The sequence below is a fragment of the Patella vulgata genome, chromosome 6 (assembly GCF_932274485.2).
Source record: "Patella vulgata chromosome 6, xgPatVulg1.2, whole genome shotgun sequence".
In the NCBI taxonomy this organism is placed as follows: Eukaryota; Metazoa; Mollusca; class Gastropoda; family Patellidae; genus Patella; species Patella vulgata.
The window spans coordinates 18,756,503-18,773,903 of record NC_065884.2 but is presented as its reverse complement, the minus strand read 5'-3'; the positions used below and the strand labels follow the sequence as shown (position 1 = coordinate 18,773,903).

Below are 17,401 nucleotides of genomic sequence, written 5' to 3'. Positions count from 1 at the left end.
TGTGTATGGCGAGCAAGATTAGATACATGGGGCAACCATTTATGCAGATTAACAGACGTGTAATCGAATAAAATGGCCAAACATACGTTCTTGATGGTCCCTGTCACACTTCATGACCCGTCTGATAATATTCATTTACCGTTTTGTGGCATCGTTCTATTGACAGAAATGTCATTATTAAAACAAATTTCATGTACGAATTATCGTGTCCAATTTATCTTGGTATTCCATCTCCAACCTCCTGCATCGTCGAGGATCTCCAGGGTATGATGGGGTGGGGTCAGTATCACAGATGTTGAATCGTTATATGTCAACAACCATAGATTTGCTTAATTGTGTCCATTTGGACAGGCGCCTTATCTCTAAGGATACAAAATGCCAGAAACAATGACATGGCCGCCCACAGTTCTTATTAGATCGTGTCACTGTCCAGGGTCAGTAACTTACAGCTGTGGTACCGTTATTTCAACATATTTTGTGTTTATTCAACTGTCTCCTATTACATACGTTTATAAGTGCCTAAACTGAAAGATAACGAATTGAAGTCGTCACTGCGCATCATGTGTTTGCTTTTTCCTTTCTTTGGAATGGCATGGCTACAAGAAACCTTCGTCTGGTTTGCTGTATGACATGTATGTGTTCTTAACCTTTAAAACTGAAACCTTTCGTTTCATATGTTGCTGCCTGTATCTGGAAATGACATGATGAACAGAAAACTTAAAACCGAAACCTTTTGTTTCGTCTGCACAGTGGATTCAGTTGATTTCATGTGGTTTCTGAATTGCTTAATTTTATCTTACGGTGACACAGTTCTTTTATCTGCTATAGTGTTATGCGACTTGTGGTCCTTCACTCTTGTACGCAATGTAAAATATAAAAAAATCGCCTTTCCTTTCTTTGGCGGTATATATTTTTGAGATCATATCACTGGAATCATGTAACATCTATATCGTCACGTTCCAACTAAAAGGCTTTAACAAAAAGTCAAAAGTTTTTATCCAAACATTTATCTGGCAGTAAAATTTAGTACCACGATAAACAGTATTAAACTGGCAGACACTGATGATCAAAACACTGACAAACTGATAAAAATAAAACATTTGGACAGACATTTAACTTCACAGATGTAAACACATCGAAAAAAAAAAGAAACTTCCACAAAAATTTCTCACAGGACGATTAGAAATATTACCCAGGCGAAATTCAATGAAAGTGTCTAGGGAGTTACGACATGATAATCGGGCATAAAGATGAAATGATCATGATGATCCGGCTATCGGGTGAGATGAGGTGGGGGTAACTGGATATTGTTGCTGCGGGACTTGTACAAGTGAGGTAATCGGGTTCCTCCATCAGTAAATATTTTTACACGTGTTGGATCATGGCAATACGAGTACACAGATATACATTAGCTAGACACTTGTGTGTTCTTATCACTACTTGAGAATCACTTGAATTTTTCTATCAGTTGATGAGCACATGTAAATATCAGTCGACCAAACCAATGATTAGTTGAGTTAAGCCAGCGCACCTGACAGTTTTACTTGAAGTCAGACTATAAATTAATGTAATAAAATATCACACAGATGAAGCTTTCAAATCATCCAGACTATGCAATTTGTGATATTTTACAATTTCCGGAAATAAATTGTGGGGTCAAAGTTTTATATATTCAACATCAATTTTTATCATCAGACCATGCAATTTGCGATATTTTACCAATTTCCGGAAATAAATTGGGTGGTCAAAGTTTTAAATATTCAGCGTCAAAATTTAGCACCAGACCATGCAATTTGTGATATTTTACGAATTTCCGGAAATAAATTGATAAAATTATGTGATGAATGTCTTATAATGACAGGCACATACAGACAGAAAATATCTTAACATAGCTAGTAGACCTCTCTGTTTGCGTCAAAATTAAATATGCCGATTTCATTGGATTTTATTTGTCGATTTGTTTGGCGGGGTGACAATCTATGTGTTCGTTGAAAAATTTCACGTTCGTACATAGAGCCAGCGTTGATATATATTGTTCCACTGTCGACACAGCCACAAATTAAAACTAACATTAGCACAAATGCCTTCACATAGAACATGCCCCTTCGGTAATAGCCCAATACAATGCTTTATTTTGATATAAATCAAAGATGGTGTTAAGGTTTGAAAACAAAATCAACGAATTCCGTTTAAGTAAAAACGACCCTTGAGTCTGTGTTTTACTTTGAATTTATGGTGTTGGATCCGGGATTTAAACGTTTTGAACAGACGACCATTTACTGACGCCACATTGCACGCTTAGGCTTAAAAGAGTCTGATTTATTTATCGTTCAACAACAGAGTCGCCATTGTTATTCGCCAGTTTCAATGTATTTTCAACAAACTGTGTAAAGGTATCTAAATAATTATTAATTTTTGGGCACGCGCCATCTGTTTTCATCGACACCTGTCCATTCTGTTACAGTTTCTTGGCGGACCACTCAACAGCATCTGGAACGTGCCCATCGTTTGTCTGATAAAATTAGCCTTTTGATGAGTGTAACTTTTATATTATATCAACATTACCAAAATTATTTAAATAAATACAAAACATCACAATATATAGAAATCAGTACAGTTGATTTTGAAAAGTTACTGTTTATTTTGTTATTTCAATGAATATAATTTATTAACGCGGTTCAGGCTAAAACTTCATACGAAAGTTACGCTGTCTATTAGCCCCGCTTGAGTAGCCCACAGGCACGAAGCTAACTGACCGACATTTTATTTCTAAATCGACGATTTTAGTCGAAAACACTAAGTATAATTCTAGAATTTTAAGCTCCCATGTATGAAAACCACATTATAATACAGTATATTAATTTTTGAACATGGCGGTCATTCGGGACAGAGATCTATTCTCAAAGTAAGTAGTTCTCTGCGTGCAGAATGCTAAAAGGTAGGACGTTAAATACACGCGACTGGCAGACCCGACCAAGTGGACAAGTATCTGGATAAATTAAATTACATTGCCGATATTCCGTCAGTAGAATAAAACCAACAAACAACCGAGAATCAAAATAACAAAACAAAGCCCAACAACATTAAAATTAAAATTAAAAATAAAAATCAATGAGAAACCATCATCGTTTAAACAATAATAACACATATTTTACAATGTTGGGGTATAATAAGCCCCAAAAATTGTAAAATTTGTGTAATTTTAAATATGACAAAAACTAATTTCCATTGAAATATTATCTCAACAATAAATATGAATCTTACCTTCACTGTTCTTTTCCACTCAAAATGAAAAATAAACAGATTAATGACGTCATGACGATTGTCCAAAAAGACTATAAAGCGGACGTGATTGGAAGCATATTTTACTATGGTAACTTGGTATTGATTATGAAAAGATTGGAAAGATTATTTAAACATCAAGGACACCAGTGGTTAAAAGGATGTAGCCTAACTAATTGTGAAAGCGTCGTCATTCATAAATTGAGCGAAAACATAAATTTTAGGGGTTTACAGTTTTGTTTAATGGGAAACATGACAATTATTTAGAGTGCTTAAATTCATTTTTATTTATTATTAGGCCTAATTATGAATTTTCAAAATTCTTATCACATTGACTATGCAGTATGCAATCGTACGTGTTCATCTCCAATCAAGTTGAAATATTAACCTAGCCTTAATTAAAATAAGTGTGAAAACGATAAATTTTCTGACATTTAGAAATAATGCAAATTTAGTAAATTCTTTATTACCGTAGCTTATAATGAGGTCTGATAATTTCATATAAAAATAAAGAAATCGTAGTATATATTATAAGCGGACATTAAACCACGATTTGGGAAAGGTGGTGTGTTGTGGTGTAGTTACAGTTAAAGGGAGCGAACTCCTTTTATCAATACTTGCTTGGAAATTGCATTTTGAAGGACATTTATGATTTTGTGAAATAAAAACGTAAATTTTTAAAATTATAATTTTAAATAGAAATAGAATGTCAGTTTAACATCAAATAAGCTTATAGATATAAATATGAGTTGAAATAATGGTGGATTTGGGTAAATCGTGCTGACTGACGCAGGCATACACTTTTGTAAGTTTTGGAAAACTAAAACATTCTATTCATTGTATTACTATAGTATTAGGCCTACTATTAAATCTAATTTATTATTTACTATTCTGTCTTTGTTGAAAATTGATTGGATTCCTGTCTTTTCTGAATACAACCACAAGTTATTTCTTTACCCAGCAAGTGGTAGGCCTATGATACCGATGTAATAATACCAGTGTCAGTGCATTTAACTGGAAATTTAGTCTTTTATTTTCTCGGCCCTCGCCCTGGGGGGGCGGGGGGGGGGGGGCTTTTTTTTAAAAAAGAAAAAATACAGGCCTATTTTCAAGAAAATGGGTATCTTTGCGCCAGATTTGGGTCTGCACTCTGCTAGATCGGCATCGATATTTAAACTTTTTAAATATTTATAATGTGAAGTACAAAAGTATTACCATTTTGTATTCGAAAAAAGAAAATTTAAATCTCGGTTTCAAAGGGAAGACTGGTCTGGACTTTGCGTGCATTGCTCTGTGCGATTCCGAATTTGGAACTTTCCTCATACTTTCTTTTTCAATTTAGGCCTGGAAATAATCATCCGCGCTTGTTTTCCAAAAGCAAAACAATAACACAGTAAAAAGTGCACTTCATTGAATTCTGATTTGTAGCATAAATAAGTCATTATGTTGTACAATTTAAATTTTGTTTTTGAAGTAAATTTCATAGATTTTGTTTAATTGTAGACCAAAGTAAGAAACTATCTTCTATATAGCGCCTGTTCACGCAGCTGCGCATTTATTGGCGACATTTTGGAACCGGTCACACGAGTGTAAAGGTGATAGGTTTTTTATGATCATGAAAAGTAAAGATATTCTAAATGTCACCAGTTTATATAGTCTGGACGAAAAATGTGCATTATTAATTTGTATGTATAGGTCTAAAAAGTTGACATAATTTGGTCACGGACTTAAATTTGCTTTAATTGATGATTGCATGATGATATCGAAAAGGACGGTAGAGTACCAGAACTGAGAAAACTAGAGAAGGCCAACTCTCTATTTAGTTCCGCCTTGGATATATTGTTGGCCTATTCCACAGCTACCTCGTGTCTCTTCCCCTTGAAGTACGAACTTAGTCATATCTAGCTGTAACTTCAAGACCTCGTCTTCAACTCAAGCCTCGAAATAATAAGGCACCCGTCACAAACAATGTCCACCATTCGGCCACCACGCCACAAATTGCAAACTGCCTGTCGTTACATCCGGCTGATTTTTGTCTTATATATTGGTGCTTCTGGACAAGGAATTTTTCTACAGCCCAAGTGCTAATCATCTTGTTGTTCTTTCTTCTTCGAAAAAAAAAATCTTAAGGCTCCACCAATTCAAGTATGATCATTCGACATGAACCTTGACATGTTTGTTCCTTGGTATGAGGTCACAATTCCAATTGATCATTTTAAATTACGGTAATACACATCCAGAAAAAAGATAAAAATGTTGGTACTAGTTCAATAGTGCCTGAAATTTTCTTTGGTAGGCCTTCATCTAAAATAGCTATTTTCATGGCCTGGTCCAGTGTTGTTGGTCCCAGAATGAGTGAGCGTTTTACAACATACATACAATCTGATATCTTGACAGCACTGACCGAAACTCTTCAGCTTATACTCTCCAGTCTCCACCCAAGCTCACGATACCTTTATTGCATGTGCCACAAGATAGTCATGGTGGTGGCTCAGTGAGGAAGATGTTGGCTCGTCAACCTGGAGATCCCATGTTTGATCCCTGTGTTAACCAAGAAAGTTCATTGGGATTTTCAGGTGTGGTTCCTCCTTGTCAGTGGTGCAGGATGGAGGGTCTGACAAGGGACAATGTATAGTTGTTTGGATGGAACAAAAAACCAAAGTCCTATAGTACACATTGGTCTGCACGTTAAAGATCCCTTGGCAGTTGGAATGGGCCACAGCGTCTCTGTCTAGGCATAATTTCCGTCATAGTACACTGTATGGCATAAGCCCTTCTTCATTAGCCCAGTCAAGTAGAACGTTAAATCTCATCGCATTTGTCATTGAGTCGACTGGCGTGGTTTCGAATCCCCGGTTGTACGTGACAAGGAGTAGGGTCGCCTGTCCAACCTCGTGGGTTTTCTCCAGGTCCTCCGGTTTCCTCCCACTGCTAAAGACCCCTACGCGCAAGCGAATTATGTAAATAAAATTGGGCGTATGTTAGTCCCAAAATGACCTAGTTTGTGTCGAGTGGACGTGAAACCCCATTTCTCTCTCTCTCTCATCGCATTTGCCACGGTAACTGTTATGTTAGTTATAAAAAATCGGTAGAAACTTTTTGAAATCAAGTTGTTATTGATAAGAATTTGATTTAAATATGATAAATTTATTCTGTTTCAGATGTTATTTATTTATTTGTTTTTAAATAACATATTAAACTTCAGCTGCTAATGCAGTAAAGATGTCATATTTCAACAACCCATCAGTACCATCATTGCAGTATCAGTATGCAGCACAAGGACCTCTACCTGGTGCAGTGAATTATCATCATACACAGGCACAACCCATAATACATCCTACACTACCCGCCTCCCCTTATCATAACAGGCTAACTTCCTATCCTGTTGATTATAGTCATCCACCAACACCCATACCTTATCAATACTGGACAAGAAGACATACAGATGTGGCTTCACCTCCAAATATTATACCATCACCTCCCGTCCATAATAATTATATTCATCACAGGTGAGAGGATTTAAAACAACTATTTATTATAACCACATTTTCCTATTGACTTGAAGGAGTTAAACCTCTTTGAATCTTTACTAATATTTGTGACTGTCGTTTGTCTGTTTGTCTGCCTGTTCGGGGTTGGCGGGGTAGCTCGGACCGGGGAGTAACATAGGCCAGGTGGCGTTACTCTACCACTTCCGGTTTCGGAGTTATGACCCCCGAGCAAAGCGGGGTTAGCGGCTACACTAGGTCTGCCCCGAGTCTGAAATTTGGGGTATAGGGGTAGCTCCGACCGGGGAGTAACATAGGCCAGGTGGCGTTAGTCTACCACTTCCAGTTTCGGAGTTATGACCCCCGAGCGAAGCCGGGTATCCTGCTAGTTGAAGGCGGAGACCCTTCGATCGGGACTAAATCTTATTGTATAGCCATCCATTGCGAAAGCTTTTAAATGTGAATCCATTAAAACGGTTTAAATTGATTCAGATATTATCCAGTGTGTGACATATCATTTATGTCACAGTCGGGATCAGTTGTGAAAAGCCAAATTATTTGTATGGTAACATTTCTACTCGCATGTCCTGTGAGATCAAAAGGTATTTGAACCGGTTATATCTGCAAATTGTTCTTTGAATTGCTTTTGAAACAAAGCATGTGTTTTCTCTTTGCCACAGAGATCCAGTCATTTTAGGTATTTGAATACAAAATGTAGTTTTTGTGTAACTATCAATATTTCAGTAACAACAAATCTACCAATAAGTTCTTTAGTGATGATTTCATAAACATGTGACCTATAGCCTACCCAATCTGATTAAAATACAGATCTATGTTTCGTTATGTTTTTTTTTATACTTTCGATGGCCTACACTACACGAAGATCTCACCGGTTGTAGTAAAAGGTCGTGTCAGAGGTTGTACGAACGGTTTTTGACCCTATGACGTCAGACATTGATTAATCAATCAGCGTTGACGTTTCTAGAGGTTTACCCACAGTTCCGTGCATCACATTGACACCAAGAAGTCAACGTAACAGATGGTTTCATTGGCTTATCCCTCACGCCATCCAGAACACAGGTTATATAACAACTCTTCCAGATCCTAGTGTAGTACAGACAAATAAAACAAAATTGTGAAATATAAAAAACGGAACGAAATAGGATATGTGTTTCTATCAGATTGTAGCCTACTGATATTTATTTCTACTTCTGAATTTCTTTGCAGTGAAATTAAGTGTACAGGTACTCAACAAAGCTCTTCAGATAATAACTGGCCAATGATTGTCCAGAAACATGAGTCGGGTAAGTGTTTAAAGATCAGATAAATTTTAGTTGATGGATTTGTAACTGTCATTGTGTGCTTACTAATCAGTTCAAGTCTATAATTTGATTTTCCAAAGTCATAAGAAATATCATACTCAGTATTCAGGCCCTGAGTTCACAAAACATTCTCAGACTTAAAGATACATTATGGAAGGTAAGATAAAGAGATGGCAGTTCTCGCTATAATAGTTAAAAACTAGATAGTGTAAAGGTAATTTGCTGAAAATTTCAGTCAAATTGATCCTCTAGGAGCCGAGAAAGAAGCGTGTGAAATTTTTGCATAGTCTCGGTCATCATTACTAAAATCATTAATATAAACAGCATAGTCTCGATTATCCACTTTTTCTGATTTAATTATCAACGGCCGTTAGCGGCATATAGGAATCTAATCCAGCCTACATCGAAGGCTAGCCTTGACATCGAGAGTTTATTATGGTCTGGATAAGTTAATTAATGTCTAATTGATAATTTAGATAACATTTCAGGCCTAAAGAAAGACTTGTAATAAGCAGATTTTGCTCTTGCATAATGCATGTTTAAGTTAAGAATATTTCAAAATTGTTCGCCTTATTTAAACTAAAATATAGCCCTTTATAAAAGTTTTGTTGTTTTAGTGTATCAAATACATCAATAAGAAACTATGTGCAAAGTTTTGTGTTTCTGGATAAAAGATATTTCTCATAAACAGTGATTGAAAGTTGAGTAAATTCTTAGCTTGAGTCTGAGAGTCTTTCCATGAAATTTGAGCAATGACACATGTACCCCTAAACTCATCTGGAATGGAAAATGTGGCGAGTACATGTAACTTTTCAAAAGTTACTTAGAAGTGAAGGTGACAATGTCTCAGCACATTATGAATCACTGTTGTTTGTTTACTCACATAATGTTATATTTTGTGGCAAGCACTCCTAGTAACTTCTCACGGCAAGGTTTGTTTAACTAGCTGTAAATAATAAATGTATGAGGTTGTTGAGATTTTCAGATTGTTTTATTTTAATTAGGCATGGTTGTAACAGCTACAGACATGTTTCTAATGAAGGCAACTGGCCATGGTATTTCAATAACTCCACAGCAAACTCCATCATCGAAACAATCAACTCCTTCACCACAGTCAACTAAACCTAATGCTTTTGTTACCAAAACTCTTGAATCTAATGATAAAAAGGATGAAAATATAATTAAAAAGATTGATAAACTTGTGGCATCAGATGGATATTGTTATTCACAAAAATGGACTGGAGATAACAACAAACCCAATGACGCTATAATTAACAAAAATGTCACAAGCACATTATATAAATCTACCAGTAGCACGGTTGTAAATAAGAACCCAGTTGTTGCAAAGCCTAGCAAAACAGATTTGTTTTTTGAACGGGCATGGAAACTTGGAATTGAATGTTCAAATCCAAAAAGTCTGTCTACTGAAGGACCAAAAGCTTTGGAAACAGCTGGCAAATACTCAAACCGTGAACCGAACAATACTTCAGAAGAGCATTTGAATAATGATCCTAATGTCAATGTGAAAGAACAAAATGTTTTGGATTCTGAATCTGACATCGACTCCATCTTGAGACAAGTAGCTAAGCAACTTACTAAAGATGTGCTGTGTTCAGCAATCATTGAAATAAATTTAGATTATGGAATCACAATTTCTATTGGTGATCTTGGCTTTGATGTTGAAAATGAAGTTCAAATTATTGAACAGTCAACAAAAATTGAAGACGATGACAGAGAGGATAGTAATGAAAAATTAGCATCTTCACTGACCAGTAGTCAAACATCACTTTTGAATCCTGATACACCAGAATTTAAACCAATTAGTGTTGAAATAGCAGATCCTGGCGACTGTTTTGCATCTTCTTACCTCCCATTTCAGACTATTCCGATCAGTCCAGAGTATCATGAAGATGAGGATTATAACGACAATAATTTCTACGCTTCCATGGATTGTGCAGATTATGTCTGTAGAAATGCGGATATGATTGAAGTTCGTCCATATACTGATGAGTTAGTTGATTGTGAAACTCAGACGGCCGAGAAGTGTTCATTCGAAGTGGGTGTCAATACCATAAATTATGAATCAAAAACCTGTGCCATCCAGACTGAAAATTTTAAGTGTAAAACCAAAAATCGAAAGTTACAAACAAGTCCTGAGCTATCATTTTGTTATAATAAGGAAATTGTTTCAGATTCAAGTTACAGATACATGAAAGTGTTAGAGGTTGGTAGTTAAAGGTTCTATTTCCCTGTTCTGTGTTGATAGCTATAGAAATGATATTAAGTCCAAAGTTTTTCGTTGAGACTATTCCTGGAAAGGTCACATGATAGGTTGACACTTGATTTTGCTGTATTGCAGTAAATGCTGCATGTCGTTTACCCAGTCTACAAAATATCTGTGTACTGATTACCGGTACTGCTAACTTAGTGCAAGTACACAGGTTAGTGTTCGAGTATTTACTGCGACGCTGTATCATTGCAGGCTGATCCTCATAAAAATTGCCATATTGTTTTCTTTATTGAGCACGGTATATACCATGTTTTTTTTGCTACCTTTAACAGACTGGCATTGATTTTTAGATCATAGATAGTAAATATTTTTGTATTATTTTAGAAAGAAGTTTATAGTCTAAGAAGTCAGATGTGTTCAAGTGAACTGCAGAGAGAGTTACACGAATTACACTATTCAAAAACACACTGGTCAAATTTTTTTAATCCTCAGTAAGTAATCGTACATACTTTAATATTTTTATCTTCGTTTGGAAAATATTTTCAGTAAACATTTAAAAGCAAAACATTTGATTTAACCATGTATTTTGAAGTTGTTAGGCAGCATCCTACATGTACATAATCTCCTAAAACATTCTCTAGCATACTGAAAATGAAAATCATGCAATTTGGATATTAATTTTTGAATTAATACCAGAATGATTAATGATACCATAAAACTATATATTCTTCTTGGAAGAGATGTATGCTCATATTGTTTGCCTGGCAAACTGTCTTATATATGATTCAAGAAGCACACACTTCAACAAGCGTTGAGATAACTCACAAGTAGTAGTGACAGTTGATGACGGTCAACAATTAGTTTCTGGGGAGCACCAATGGCAATAGTCGAGTGAAAAGGGAACTGGACTTTCAACTAAAATGTCCTGAGAAAAAACATGGGATTATCCAAACCTTATCCCCACTGCAGGACTGACAAACAAAGTTTTGCCTAGTTGTTTGGATGGGATGAAAAACCAGACAAAATTCTTCTTGCTAGCATTGCACATACGACCATAGAAAAAAAATGTATGTTAGTCTCAAAATGACCAAAGTATCGTGTTGACAAATATTTGAAATCCCATAGATGCCCGATCCTATATTTTTTCTGCAGCGGCCAAATGCTTCTTTCACTTGTCGAACTCAATATAATGCCCCTTTACAAAGAAAACTAGACATATAAGTAAAATAATAATTCTTTCAACAAGTGTATTGCAACACTAAATTTATGACGATAATTTGTATCACTGCCTTGTATCATCACTACTCAACTCTAATTGGAGAAAAATGTAAGATTTTCAAGTATTGGAGAAATGGTAAAATCTAATTTTGGACTAGAGACAAAACAAGTGAAAATATTGATTTTGATCGAAATTGAGATTTTCACAAAAATGAGTCGATAAATATAATATCTATCGACACAAAAGATCAAAATAGCAATAAAAGATTTGAAACCTGTATTTGAACGTTTTGTAAGAGTACCGTATTCTTAAATCTGTCCTATTTCTTAAAATTCTCGGCAAAATTAGTTATTTTTCTTCGCTCGCAGCGGGACGACCGATCATTCCTCTTGCATAATAATTGGCATCGTTGTAAAGCAGAGAATCTCTAATTTACAAATATGATCAAAATATTTTCGATGAATTGATTTTGAATGGATACAATCGAGTTTTAAAACCCCTAAAAAATATAAACAAACTCCACCTGTTGCCATGCTGTCTACACAACTGGTTTGCTGATTGACCCAGACACTGCATGCCAAGCACTATGGTTACGTGGCTGGCTTGAGCGGGCGATAAATATTTGGTTTTGGCGATAATGTTTTTGGGTACCTACATGCGATTCACTCTGATAAGTGGCAGAAAAAAAAATTAATTCTGATCGTATATAGATTGCCGTTGAGTGTTAATCAAAACCATGTGGCTGATTATGTAAATTAATCAACAAGTGGGTGTGTCATTGAGTAATACTAATCAACTGTTACGGGTCAATGATAAATAATTAATCCAAGCAGTAATTATTTGATATCTCATATCATCTTTAAAAAAATAATTTATAGGCCTTAAATGGAAATAAACAAAATGGCCAATAATTTTCTTTTCGAAGAGAATTTTATTGATAGCTGAATTCCGGATACTGTCGCTTCTTTATACGGCATGCAAAGTAAGGAATGTGTCTTGGATATTATTGTTTAAAATTCTCTTATCACCATGGGTCAAAAAATGGAATGACCAACGAGCCGAAATGCGACGATTCTTGAGTCTGCCATTGTTTAATTACTACATCAAAGCCAAAATGCACGAAAGTGAACTAAAGCATTTCTTGACTATGAAATTGACTTTCCTATAGGGACTCATAATTTGATAACGTCATTTGATAATCTCACCAAAGTTATAATATACAAAACAGACTACTAATGTATAGGTTGTTCTTCAGTATAACACTATCATGTGAATATGCCGCATGTGTTGTGGATGTTTCGTTACGAAAGGAGTGCATATAGTACAATTTTCGTCGTCAGCACCCTTGAAATTCTAAATAAAAAAAATATTAAACGACAAAATAGCAAATAAATGGCGGAAATCGTTGGATCAAATTTTTACGATTTTCGTCTTCAGCACCCCTGAAAACCAATGGAAAGATATATTCAAGGACAAAACAGCAAATAAATGGCCTGGTTGCTATGGGATTTTGTTTTGGAACGTACCAACTCTTTGACTTGCTTTTTCTCAAAACTTACTTTTGTGAGTTGGGTAGCTTCTAATGGACACAGCTCAGTCAATTTTTGCCCAATTCAAACAAACTATACATCAAATTGAAGGTAATGAGTTGGAGAATGTGAAAATAACAATAACTCAATTTTCAAAATTTCCTCATTGCGACTCAGTATGCCATGGGGGGGGGGGGGGGGGGGGGTCACATATAGTATAGAGATAAATTTATATTTGATTTTGTAGAAGTAAAGAGAAGACTGGTTTAGAAGATTTATTTGAAGCCAGAATGAAATGGTTACAACAATGTATAGCCAATTTACAGGTTTGATTTACATATTTTTTCATTTCATTACCCCGTTTTCCTCCTTCCCCTGCTTTAGTGGTATTCCTGGTAAAACCTGCTAACATTGATTTTATATGCCCACATTTAATTGGGATGTATTTTGTTATCATCACCAGCTTCTGTTGGTTTAGATGTGACTTGTCCGTCTGTGTGCCCGTCCATCCATTCACATTTATTTGTGGATCCACTACAAGTCACAATTTTTATCTGATTTTGACGAAACTTGAAATATAGGTTTATATCCCAAAGGTCTTGTTTCCTTTTGATATTGGCACGTATCGGAGAGTAACTTCAGGGATTATTGCCCCTGATTAATATATGAAAAATCACATTTTGAGCTTGTGGACCCTCTAGAGGTCACAATTTTTATTTGATTTTAAAAACCGTTCAAATATATCGTTGTTACACCATAATGATGGTTGAGTTTGAATGTTGACAGAATTGCTGCTCCCTGTACACAAATAGTGTAAAAGTATGTAATACCAAGGCTGTAGCCCCTTTAGAGGTCACAATTTTTATCTGATTTTGATGAAAGTTAACATATATGTTGATATCCCAATGATCTTGTTTCCTTTCAATATAAGTGCAACCGCTTGTTTTCAAATTAGCAAGGTTTGTTCATTTGACTCATATCTTCCAATTACTCTCAAACTTTTGAAAGCTTGTGAAAGCAATACAGGACAGGTACTGAAAGTTTTAAAAATTGGTGGAATTGTTTAGTCCCACAATGACCTAGTTTGTGTCGAGTGGACGTTAAACCCCATTTCTTTCTCTCTATTTTCAAATTCATGAAATCTTGTGAACATATCAACATAATTATTTTCTAAATCAGTGGCATAAGAAAGGATGCATTATGTATGGTTTAATGGTCGAGAGCGAGACATTAGGTAATATATTGATACTGCACGAGGCGTTAGTCGAGTGTTGTTTCAATATGTTACGCAATGTCTTTAGCTCTGAAACCATTAAACATCTTAAAATACAGACACTATCCCGCACATGCTTTTCAATGAAATACGTCACGCGAGTCCAATATTTCATGTAGTATAGATAATGTACGATTGGCAAGTTGCCCATACATTATTGGAAATAATGGTACACCAACATCAAAGGATGACGTCTGTATTTTAAGCAGAATTTACATTGACTATTAATTGTGTATTTGATATAGAGAAAAGATTTCAGTGGATTTTTTAAAAAAAACGTTCACATTTGTACTTTTGAGTTATTTGAACATGATACAGGACAAAGTTCTCGTTGGAAGTGTTTAAGACATTGCTAAATTATTCTATTCACATTTCACCTAAACTTTTAAATTTCACTAGATTGTTTATGAACGATTTTTAAAAGTTACTATAAGTCCCTGTATATTTTTATTGATATGTTCAGTGCCAGTTAGAGGAAGGTTTAATAAGACTAGATAAAGGAGGAAATTTGAAAGATCTTCCAGTATTGAGTATTTATATCCCAACCTCCAGTGGAAATGCTAGTTATTTGCCGAAGTCAGTAAGTATGAATTGAAATTAATGGTTTATTTTTCGCTCAGTTGTGATTATCAAGTAAAAAGAAATTGACAAAGTATTACATCAACATTGAATATTGTTTGCTTGAAATACTGTATGTAATAATTCCATAAGAGTAGGAAACATAAACAAAGAGAATATGGTTTGCCGAATATACCAATGCATGCGCTTTAGATCATAAAGTATGTCTGCTATTTATGAGTTAGATCCCCATAAATTTGACAAGGGTTCCCTGTCTAATGTGGGTTTTCTGATTTCCTCCCACTGCTAAAGACAACTGTGTGCATTACAATTCTTTAAAAAAAACAATGTATGCCATATATTAAACCGTGGTATATTGTCATCGCTCCTGCCCGTCCACAATTTGTTTGTGGACACTCTACAGGTCACAATCTTTATCCAATTTTGCCGAAACTTGAAATATAGGATTATCTCAAAAAGATCTTGATTTCTTTCGATATTGGCAAGTATCAGACCATAACTTCATGGATTATGGCCCTGATTGTATGAAGAATTATGTTTTTAGTTTTAGCATGTGGTCCCTCGAATATATCACCGTTACACCATAATAATGGTTCAATTCAAATTTTGTGAAATCCTGACCAGAACTGATCAAAATGGGACCAAAACTGATAGACAAATGACCGCTCCCTGTACGTAAATTTTAAAGTATGTAATATTAAGGTTGTATGTAATATTAATTTTGATCCAATTTTGATGAAACTTAAAACGTGTGTTTATATCCCAAAGATCTTGGTTCCTTTCGATATTTGTGCATATCTGACTGTAACATCCTGGATTAACAAGTCGCAATGTTTATCCGATTTTAAAAATCGTTTAAATATATCATCGTTACACTCTGATGATGGTTGAGTTCGAATTTTGGAAAAAATGAAACTGCCCGATAAAATGGCCGCTTCCTGTACGCAAATAGTGTAAAAGTATGTAATACGAAGGTTGTGGACACCCTAGAGGTTACAATTTTCATCTGATTTTGATGAAACTTGAAATGCATATTTATAACCCAAAGATCTTGTTCCTTTTGATATTCGCGCATATTGGATTGTAACTTCCCGAATTACGACCCCTAATTTTACGTAAAAACGCCCTTTTAGCTTGCGGTACGTCGAGAGGTCACAATTATTATCCTGTTTAAAAAAACTTTCAAATATTTCACCATTACACCGTAATGTCGGTTGAGTACTAATTTCTTGAAAATTGGACCAAAACTGACGGGCAAAATGGCCGCCCCTTACACGCAAATAGTGTAAAATTATGGTATGTCAAGGTTGTGGACCCCCTGGAGGTCACAATTTGAATCTAATTTTGATGAAACTTGAAATGTAAGTTTATAACCCAAAGATCTCGGTTCCTTTCAATGGCCACTGATTGTTTGAAAAATCGTGGGTTTTTTTTTTTTTTAGCTTGTTCTCTATCCATCTCTTGTAAAATGTGAGTCATATATTGCATGGCCATCACTTATTTTGTTTCTCTATCACTATTAATGAAAGTAAAAATCGAGAGAATTGTTAATTCCTTAATTGGAATTCATTAAGATGGTAAACACCCTGTACAGGACAATATAGATGGGTATACGCATGTAGGGCGACCTTCAGTTATAAATTTCTTACGACTAGTGATCCAAACTAGAAACAGAACCAAAATTTTGCTTGGACAGCAGTGTTTCTGCCTGCAAATTATAACTGCCAAGGCTTCTGTCCTGTGTACCTTGGTTATTTGTCCCATCTAAACGACTAGACACTGTTCCTTGCTAGGTACGTTGTCCTGTACCAGGATCAAACCGTTGATCCATTGTTACTGTAACTATAAATGAATATTTTTGTGATTGATATATTTTGCTATTCTCTAGGTAATGAACTATTCAGATCTACTGTACCCTAGCAGTATAGTTGAGAACAAGTATACAGGATCAGAGGTTGAAATAAGTGTATCAACAAAAGATGTGGATGGAATACAAAAAGTTGAATCTGTAGATAATTATTCACAAACAGAAATCTGTCTGGATGAGAAATGTGACAATAACACACAGACAGACATTGATATCTCTATCACAGATATGCATTCATCAACATTTTCAAATAGTTCTCAAAAATCATCGGAGAAGAACACAATTTTGTTGGATGATGCTAAAGAGACATCAGAAAGGACAGAAGATTCATCTCCAGCTGAATCTGTCAAAAAGGACACCAATGGTTTGAAACCTATTGGCATAAAGAGACACCGTCCTACAGAAAACTCACTAAAAGACCAAGACAGATATTCTAAAGTGAAAAGAAAACTTGTTAATAAATCTGACCGTGTCAGTAGTCCTCAGTTAGTCACTATTGATGAAACTCCAGAAATTGTTAATGAAGAGAGTTTTCAACATGTTTCAAACATTTCAGATGGTTTGATTGAACATACTGTTGAGGACAGTGAAGGTATTGATACAATGCCAGAG

The 17,401-nt window shown here is 35.3% G+C and overlaps 1 protein-coding gene and 1 long non-coding RNA gene across 2 annotated transcripts in view; one reads left to right on the top strand and one right to left on the bottom strand.

Annotated features, from left to right (window-relative positions):
* LOC126824672 (uncharacterized) overlaps positions 1-3,295 on the bottom strand; it is a 42,491-nt gene extending 39,196 nt beyond the window's left edge. The window contains exon 1 of the long non-coding RNA XR_008788618.1: positions 3,265-3,295. This is a non-coding gene — a long non-coding RNA (uncharacterized LOC126824672). The remainder of the gene's footprint in view (positions 1-3,264) is intronic.
* A 3,206-nt stretch (positions 3,296-6,501) lies between these two features.
* LOC126824659 (uncharacterized) lies at positions 6,502-15,486 on the top strand. The gene is made up of 7 exons (XM_050553958.2): positions 6,502-6,791; positions 7,998-8,074; positions 9,097-10,316; positions 10,707-10,813; positions 13,318-13,396; positions 14,807-14,923; positions 15,467-15,486. Exons 1-7 carry the CDS (start codon positions 6,505-6,507, stop codon positions 15,470-15,472), a joined length of 1,893 nt encoding a protein of 630 aa, XP_050409915.1. The 5' UTR covers positions 6,502-6,504; the 3' UTR covers positions 15,473-15,486.
* The last annotated feature ends 1,915 nt before the right edge of the window (positions 15,487-17,401 follow it).

What these genes read in the sequence shown, in the direction of transcription:
- LOC126824659 (XM_050553958.2), top strand. Translation starts at nt 6,505, where the DNA reads ATGTCATATTTCAACAACCCATCAGTACCATCATTGCAGTATCAGTAT. An exon ending in TGTCCAGAAACATGAGTCGG is followed by an intron (nt 8,075 to 9,096) that starts GTAAGTGTTTAA and finishes TATTTTAATTAG; the next exon opens with GCATGGTTGTAACAGCTACA. An exon ending in GATACATGAAAGTGTTAGAG is followed by an intron (nt 10,317 to 10,706) that starts GTTGGTAGTTAA and finishes GTATTATTTTAG; the next exon opens with AAAGAAGTTTATAGTCTAAG.